General features: G+C 41.7%; 1 protein-coding gene across 1 annotated transcript; it reads right to left on the bottom strand.

Annotated features, from left to right (window-relative positions):
* Positions 1 to 2,906: 2,906 nt before the first annotated feature.
* On the bottom strand, positions 2,907 to 8,472 carry LOC139306106 (ras-related protein Rab-38). The gene is made up of 4 exons (XM_070930068.1): positions 8,280 to 8,472; positions 4,787 to 4,917; positions 4,235 to 4,384; positions 2,907 to 3,119 (listed from the first exon to the last, which is right to left on the bottom strand). Exons 1-4 carry the CDS (start codon positions 8,470 to 8,472, stop codon positions 2,907 to 2,909), a joined length of 687 nt encoding a protein of 228 aa, XP_070786169.1.
* Between the last annotated feature and the right edge of the window lie 712 nt (positions 8,473 to 9,184).

The following is a 9,184-nucleotide window of genomic DNA, read 5'->3' on the forward strand; positions in this document are numbered from 1 at the left end:
TAAACACATAAGAGACAATGGGGAAGAAATTGATCTCAGGTATACTGTAACATAAGAACAGCAACATGTTTATAATTCATAAAGAAGAAAAAGACTTGACCACTGATGAAACAGTGGAGTCAGAGTGTGCAGTCCAAATACAAACAAGAGGGAAGCACAACTAAAATCACCCCCCAACTGAAGAATTTTACATTTGAAAACAACAAAATCGAAGTCATAAACACGGTAAACACGTAAACAAGCCTGGATTTTCCTTCACGCTGACTTGAAAAACACACATCCTGCAGAGCAAACACTTCAGACAAGCTGTGATTAACACGGAGCAGAACAGACACGTGCGAGGACATGCATGAAGATGTAAACCGTAAACAAGATGGATGAGAGAGGAGACGGTGGGAGCAAGAAATGTGTCTGTGAATAGAAAAGATTTTCTTCTTTCGTCCCAACTCACAGAACACAGTCCTCTGAGACGCAACAGGTTCCTCAACAGGAAAAACTACAAATAAACAACCAGTAATCCATTTCTTAAAAATCAAACCGGTTCAGTGGGGGGGGGGGGGGGGGGGTCTGGGGGGGGGGTTGTTCGGCCGGCGTCCGCACAGGCGACGACCGTCTTCCCGTCAGGAGGAAGGAGCAGCGACCTCTGCTCGTACAGACAGCTGCGGGGAGACCCTCCTCCTTCCTTCACGGCTCAGTGCTGATTCTTGCTTTTTTGCTTCTCTCACTGATTTCAGTCAATGTCGCTTCGCAGCAGAGTGATAATGAGAATCCAGAGCAAAAACAAAAAAACAAACAAAAAAACAAACAAACCAGAGAGGGATGTGAGAGAGAGCGAGAGAGGAGAGCAGTGCACATCCAAAAATAGACGCCCGCTGGGACAATAACAACCTAATAACTCACCGGCAGCAGTGAGAGGGAGGGATGGAGAATGCAACAGTGAAGAAACGAATGCAACACACTTCAAAACATGAGTAATTTCAAGTGTGCACACACTACAAACACCAATTTCAGCTGGAAACGCACATTTTTCCACTTTTGAATGAAAGCGCAGGTTGTGGCTCCCTCTAGTGGTTCAAACTGCTCTCAGCCGCTGCAGCGACCCATGACAGATAATTGACTCCCAGTTGATGATTTCAAGAGACACGACGAGGCAAATTATTATTATTATTATTATGAATTATTATTAGCTTCTAGTTGAATCTGATGAGGATTTCTTTTTGTCAACAAATGTCATTCTCACACCAGGGATTTTAAAGATGCTTTAATGGTTCTTAAAATAAAGAAATCTGCCTCATATCTGATATGAAAAGCAGAGAAACAATACGTAATATCCTCTTAACTACCTCCTGTGTTGACGAAGAGGACAAGAAAAGCAGAAAACAAGTTTTGGAGATTGGTCCACTGGTCCATTTACCTCCTGTGATGAACAAAGACATAACAACCACCCATGTGTACTGAAAACGACTGAGAAAATTGCAGCAGTTCTAAACTCAATAATGCTGTAAAGAAACTGCAGCCAGGTTTTCAATTTCATGTCAGGAATTGGCAAAATTGACATGCTGCAAAAACAACTCGAAACGCTTTTGTTTCCACAAAAAGTGAAAGTGGAACATGATTGAAAGAATTCAAAAAGCGACACCAGCTGAAAAGAGACGAAGTTTCATGTAGTTTGTCTTCTGGAAAGCTTTTGTTTTCTTCATGGGACGTGTTTGTGGTTGAATCGGGAGGTTGCTAGCAGATCTGTAAACTGTATACGCCACGTTCAACTATGAGCAGCCGAGTCATCTCACCAGGCCTCTTGGTGAAAAGACGGGGGGGGGGGGCACTTTTCCCTGAGAAAGTGAGTATTATGCACATTATGGCTCAGTGAATGGGAATATTCACATAGGTGGGCGTAAAATTATAGTGTATTACCCATCAGGCAACTGAGCTGAACAACACACACGCTGTTTTTGCCAATCTTCCATATAATAATTGGTAAACACATCCAGAGACAGTGAGCTTAAAAAAGGAAAGAGGAAAATATAATGAAAATGAGGATGGCGGAAAGTAAATTCATTCAGATTATTTAGTCATTCTACCTGTTGTTCCTGTTCTACAGCCAAGAGGTGAGTGACAGAAATACCAGACATGTACAGTAATACTTCACCTGAAAACTGTGTTACAGCAAAAAACTGTTTTCGATAATTTCAAAAATAAAGACGAGATTGAAACTCATCAGATCATGTTAACATGTTGACAGTTAAAACAGTGTTCACTTATACTCAACATACAAAAACAAACCACTATTTTAATGCATCGCATTTATCAATAAATAAAGAGTCACTACAGTAGCTGCTTACAGAGCACTGCGCCATGACAACTGCTGTTAAATACATAAAGTATTAAAAAAATTTGCTTTTTAAATTTAAACATTTAACAGTTTTTCTCGCTTTCTGCTGCTAAAAAAAGACCTTTGAAATGTTCGGACAAGGGACTGAGAAGAAGTGTTAAAAACGTTATTAGTTTTTTAATCTGTTATTCACAAGCGAAGGACTGAATTACAATATGTCTATTATACAAGAAGGAATTCATCGGTCTCAAAATCTTTAAATATCTTTATAAAAACTTTCTGTTTTCTTTCAAATCCAGAAAACTTCACTTTTTCCAAAATAATACATTTTTTGTAATAATGGAACTAATGTTTGACTCAATTTCTGCTATAAAAAATACAATAATTAAATTATTATATAATGGATTTCTGGGACAAATCCCAAACTGTTTCCTCTAACATCTCTAAGAAATGCATTTGCGAGGACAAAGGAAGGGAGGAAGTTAATATATTAATCATTCAACAAAGCACTCTCCTCCCTGCCTCTCTGTCTCCTTCCAGTCTCTCGGTTCAGACCCGCCCATCCCTCCCTCCTTCACTCGTTGTCTCCATCTCTGGGTTTAAGCGAGGGGCATCCTGAACATCCACCGATTCCCTTCTCCTTGGCGTTGTAGTCGAAGCGAGGCAGGACCAGAACGTTACCTTCTGGTTCGGTTTTGGCGGTGGCGTCACTCAGGGCTCTCTCCTCCTCCACAGACATGATGTTCTTCACTAAGCATGTGATGGCAGCGTCAATGTTGGTGTTGTCCTGGAGAGAGAGAGGACGGAGGTGAAGGGTTAGAGAGGGATGATGGAGGAGAGTGAGCTGAAACAACAGACACACGTCCACACTAAGCTAGTTCAATTTGAAAATGCTATTCACGCGGCTTCTCTGTTTGCAGACGATGTGGTTCCGTGGGTCTTCATCAGACCGAGACCTGCAGCACGCACTGGGGCGGTTTGCAGTCGAGCTGTCGGATGAGAGTCAGCACCTACAAGTCTGAGGCCATGCTTCTCTGCCGGAAAACGGTGGATTACTCCCTCCAGGTTGGGAGAGACTTGCAGCCCCTTGTTCACGAGTGAGGGTAAAATGGAGCGTGAGATCGGCAGGCGGATAGTTGTGGCGTCCGCAGTAAAGACGGCGTTGTACCAGACTTTTGTGGTTAAGAGGTACCAGTCGGTAAAACCCTCCCCTCTGGTCATGAGCTTTAAGTAGGGTGGCTGGAGTCAAACATCTGCAGTGAGCTCAGAGTAAATCAAACATCATTTTTTATTCTATTAGTACAAAGATTGAGGGGTCAGGTGACATGGATCATTCCTTCAAGATGTGTTCAGGTGAATCTTGTTTATTTCATAACTGTTAAAGAAGTTCTTTGTGTGAAGAAAGAGAGCAGAGACAAGAGATTAAGGCTATACAGGTTCTTCATTGCGCACTATAAAAAGCTTCTTGCACCTTCAAATGTAAATCAATTAAATTAGTAGACAAATAAAATCTAGTCAACCGAATAGAACAGATGTACCACAATAAGTTCCTTGTCTACAGATCCAGTTAATGTTTCTAATTTTAGCTGCAGCAGATAAACGTGTTACTGCATGTTGGTGGCTACAAATGGCAGCCAGAGGGAGTCGTTTGAATTTACAAGACTTCATTACCCAGAAAAGTAAATGGCACTTACTTGGCCTAAATTTGTTCTTCCTAACGGGCTAGAAGGACACGTCAAGGTTCTCCGAGGTTTCGGGGCAAGTTTCGGTTGAATTGCTTTAATTAAAGTGTGAATGTGCTACTTCCTGTGTGCACAAAAGACTTGCTGCTAGTGACCCTACCAGACCACAGAACTAAATGTAAATTAAACGGGTGACTAACAGAAGATAATCACGTCTTACCTTGGCAGAGGTTTCGTACCAGCCGACGAAGCCGTACTCTCTGGTGAAGTTCTCCAGTTTGGGCAGCTTGGGGCACAAACCCTGACGCCGCTGGTCACACTTGTTGGCCAGTAGAACGGCTGGAACCGTCCTCCCGTTGCTAAGGGCGACCTAACGGAACCAGGAAGTAGACAATTTGGTTCCTGTGAGGCTGAGACTGTTTTATCTGAGGATGTGGACCAGGTTCCATCCTGCATCCTTCCAGCCCCTAAACCCAAATCTTTTGATTCCTCTTTTTTTTATGAGTGTACTGGTGTTTTCACGGTTTTTATGTTTATGTTTATTTCTACCCATTTGTTTAGTCTTCTGTGGTACTACCACTCTGCTCCAGTGTAACGTTCAGTTGAGGCTATCAAAAGACTTTCAGGGTAATTTCAGGGAAACGCTGACACTAAATAACAAATGATGTTACAGTATAACAACAAAGGAATATTTCACATAAGAAACCTCCACCAGAGGGTAGATATCAAGTCTAACTCAGTCCTTCCCTCTCTCTTCCTTCTTCATATTTACCTTTGAGTCCAGGTCTCCTTTCCACTTGAGGACGGCCTGAAACGTGGACAGCCTGGTCATGTCGAAGACGACGAGGGCCCCGACCGCCTCCCTGTAGTACACACGGGTCATGTTGCCATAGCGTTCCTGCCCTTTTAAAGAAAACAGAAAAGACGACAGAATAAATACTGTTTCCAGGGTTTTACAGGAGTTTCAGAGACCATTTTGAATCGGCCGATCACTTTCTCAATTAAACAAAGAATCATTTTGTCTTTAAAATGACAGAAAAGTGAAATATGTCTGATCTGAATTCCTGTAATCCAAGGTGAAATATTCAAATTGTTTCATTTGACTCATAATCCAAAACCCAAACTTATTCAGGTATGACAAAAATAAAACATCAAATCTTCACATGGAAGAAGGGTATTGTTTGGCATTTTTTGCTTGAAAAATCACTTAAATGATGATCTGATTATGAAAATAGATGCCTGTTACTTTTCTGTTAACCAGCTAATCGACTGACTAATCGTTGCAGCTCTAATATCAGTGTCTTAAAAATGTGCGTGCATGCAGAAAAATGTTGTTGCAGGCAAGTCCGTGAGTGACCACGCATGTGTGTAACTGAACGTATGAATAAGTCTCTATCCTCGACGCTAACTTCCTCCACATGACCTTAATATAGTCCCGAATCAGCAAGAGAGCCTCTGACACACACATACACTGCACATAGATCCGAAAACTGAACACACAAACACACAGTCTGACAGTCGCTTCTCTAACAGGAGTTGCTATCACTAAACTCTGTCTTAACACTATCTGATCAGTGCTAACAGTCGTAGCTCCGTAACTCCTCTACAGACATGAGGTCCTTTTAAGTTTCCGAAGCTTTCCCCCACATTATTTAACTTAGCTGACAGTTCATACAAGGTCACGGTGGTGTTTCGTCAAGATACTTTTTGCATCATAACATTTGCTATATTTTATTAGCTACAAGTGTAACTATAAAATAAATAAAGTCAATTTCTAAACCATCTTTTTAGCATCACAGATAACTAAACAGATGACAGAACTTCACACAGTAAAACAACACACAACGTATCTGTACAATCAGTTTTTAAAATGCGGTTTTGCTAACTTCCTGTTTGACACCATCAAACAGGAAGTTAGCGTCACTCAGAGCTCAGTTGGCCAAATTGGCCAATGGGAGTTTTGCATAAATATTTCATAAATATAAAAATAAACTTGTCACGAGTAAAGACGTACAATATGACAATTTAGCGCCATTAAAAAAACACACTTTTAATTACATAGATTATAATGCACAGCTTGGAAGAGTTAGATGAGTAGATTGAAACCACTCTCATGTCGATGCTGTAAATTTCAACATGATTAGCTTATCTTAGCATAAGACAGCTAGCTAGCATAGACTGGAAACAAGGGAAAACAGCTAGCTGTCCAAACGTAACAACTGAAGTGTAAAAGGTTGTGATTTTAGGAGAGGTTATGCGTGTTTTCCCCTACTTCCACTCTTTATGCTAAGCTAAGCTAACTGTTACCTGGCTGTAGCTTCATCTTCACTGTACAGACTCTCTGTATCTGTTGGTTTTACTTTAATTAACTGCATGGTTCAAATTGTAGTTAAAAGTGTGTAGATTTCTGGAGATTATCTTCCTGAACAAAATATGTGAATATCAATCTGTAAGTCTTTACCGAACTACAAGCTTATTGTCTTTATTTGTTAAAGTTCCAATGCAAAACTTCCATTGGAAAGCTGCTAGTTTAGGCCTGAGTGAAGCTAACTGCCAAGTTGATCTACAAAAATACATCATAATTTTTAAACAGCATCTAAAAAAAGTTTTTGTGTTGATGGTATAAAAACTGACTTTAGTCGCTAACTCTATCTTGACACCTGTAGCTAATAAAAAAGTTTGAATTTTGACTTTAAAACACTCCTGTGACCTGGTATTAACTGTTAACTGTAAGAAGGGTCAGCTAATGGACAAGTCCATGAATCAAGACTCGACTTCATCCAGATAGACACTCACTCACTCACACAAAACAGCCATGAAATTATCACTCTGACGCACTGATGAGGATAATCTGCCAACTCTGTGTGTGTGAGAAGCCTCCAGTGTGAAGTCATCACTGGTTACCGGTCTAAAGTCCGTCTGGCTAACAGCCTCAGCCGGACGTCTTCATGTAAATGACGGCTCTTATCGGCTAACGTGTCGTTCAACCCCCATTCGCCCAGTAAGAGGAAGATAAACTACAGTGTGTGTGACAGCTGAGAGAAAGTGTTTCCAAAAGAACATCAAATTACATGCAACTGGGGAGGCATGGCGGGTTTTGTAAGCAGAATACAACAAGCTTTTCTTCATAAAATAACTTATCTGGCACGTAATGTGATGCACATGAGGGTAAACTCAATATTTCATACAGGAACAGATGTTTACCACATTTTCTAGGCGGTCACTACTCGTGTCATGCTTCATCATCGTTGGATGTGTCAGCAAGATGCAGCCATCAAGTGAGAAAATGCAGATCACTGTGTGTATATAGGCTTCTTGGCTGCATTGTACTTGCAGAGGCAGATGTTCAACCACTTTTCCAATTTGACATTTTAAAGATAAAAATATCTGCAACTCCTTTCTGATTAGTCAAAGCTTTAATTTAAGACATCTGATTACATTCTGACGAGTTGAGAATCAACCCGTTAGATATTAAAAGTGCTTATGTGCCTGTGAAATTATAGCAAAACATACACGAGTCACTTAATTGTGTAAACCCATGATGCCACTTTTTAAAAGCCTGAACCTAACAACTATTTTGATAATCAATTAATCGTTTCAATCATTTTTCAAGCAAAAACAGCCACAAAAAGTTTTAATTCCAATCTCTCAAATGTGAGAATTTTGTGCTTTTCTTTTAAAAACGGTTTGACGAACAACAAAAGACGTGTAAAGGTGTCACCTTGGGCTCTGGGAAGCTTTGAGAGGCATTTTTCCACATTTCTTTTGACATTAAAGATGAATCGGTTAAGCAGAAATATAATGAATATGATGAAAAGAATTGTTAGCTGCAGCCCTAAACCTAACCCGTGTACAAAAGTACATCTTAAATGATTGTAATACACACATTTAACTTGATGTTATGTTTTGGATCATGTTTGAGTAACTTGTGTGCGTTTGGTCACATATGAGTTATGACAGGAGACATGCCTGACTCTCTTGCATCAAGTAGACTTAACCTTGATTAACTTAACTTGAACCCCATGTGAAGATTAACCAAACTGCCTTCTCAGTAGATTTAACATTAACATTTAACTGTAGGACCTTAAACAGGCAGCGAGCTTCATGCTGTATTTGACTGTGCAAATAAAGTGTGAACACAAGCTATTCTTTAAATACAAGTGTTTTCAGGCTTATATAACCACAATCTGGGGCTCATTTGCAACCACACACACACACACACACACACACACACACTCCATCACCCAGCCACACTTTTGACGCACCGGCGATGTCCCACAGCTGCAGCCGCACCACCGTCTTGTGATCCCAGTTGAGCACTTTGAGGGCGAAGTCCACTCCGATCGTGGCGCGGTAGTGCTGGGAGAAGACCTGGTGCACGTAGCGCTTTATGATGGACGTTTTACCGACTCCGAGGTCGCCGATGACCAAAACTTTGAGCAGGCGCTCGTGCTGCATCATTCCTGCTCCGGTTCAGTGCGCGCGTTAAATGGACGGCACGGGTTGGTCTCCGATGATGGGTTCCGCATGAAGAAGAGTTGCAAAACGCGGAGGGTTTGGCCACAGACAGACGGTCTGAAGTCATGTATGGAGGCAAACAGCTGGAACACCGAGTAATACTTATAATGTGTGACAAACAAGCTCTCAACAGAACTCTTTACGCACTGAAATACGCAATATGAACCCCAATATTAATATCACAGAGAGGCCACTTTAACACCTTATTTAAAAAGTAAATATTTGGCTGTCAGCACTCAAGAGAAACCCGTAGAAGTGGCTGTAAACTGTCTACAGAGTCCTGCAGACACGGAGCCAGCGCGCACAGGAGCAGCCGGTTATTTTCATGCTGTTCGGGTCCAGGTTGTGTTATCGTCCTTATCCCCGCGTGTGCTCCGTGCAGAGGTCTCAGAGTTTGCAGCAGTGAAAAGAAGAACGTGCTGGATGTAAAACGCTGTCGTAGCCAAGTCGGAGAAGAAGAAGAAGATATTGCGGTTATCTGTTTTGCCTGCGGTTTGTGTGCAGATCTCCCTCTGCTGCCGCCTCAGAGGAGACACTCCGGAGAGCAGCCTGTCAGCAGTCTGTGCCCGAGCTGCCTGGACGACCACGCCCCCCCCCCCCCGTACTGTGTGTGTGTGTGTGTGTGTGTGTGTGTGTGTGTGTGTGCCTGCTT

Source organism: Enoplosus armatus, chromosome 23 (genome assembly GCF_043641665.1).
Source record: "Enoplosus armatus isolate fEnoArm2 chromosome 23, fEnoArm2.hap1, whole genome shotgun sequence".
Lineage (NCBI taxonomy): Eukaryota > Metazoa > Chordata > Actinopteri > Centrarchiformes > Enoplosidae > Enoplosus > Enoplosus armatus.

Coding starts and splice junctions, on each gene's coding strand:
- LOC139306106 (XM_070930068.1), bottom strand. CDS start 8,472: ATGCAGCACGAGCGCCTGCTCAAAGTTTTGGTCATCGGCGACCTCGGA. Junction 4,385..4,786: donor AAGGAGACCTGGACTCAAAG/GTAAATATGAAG, acceptor TGGTTCCGTTAG/GTCGCCCTTAGCAACGGGAG. Junction 3,120..4,234: donor GGTACGAAACCTCTGCCAAG/GTAAGACGTGAT, acceptor CTCTCTCTCCAG/GACAACACCAACATTGACGC.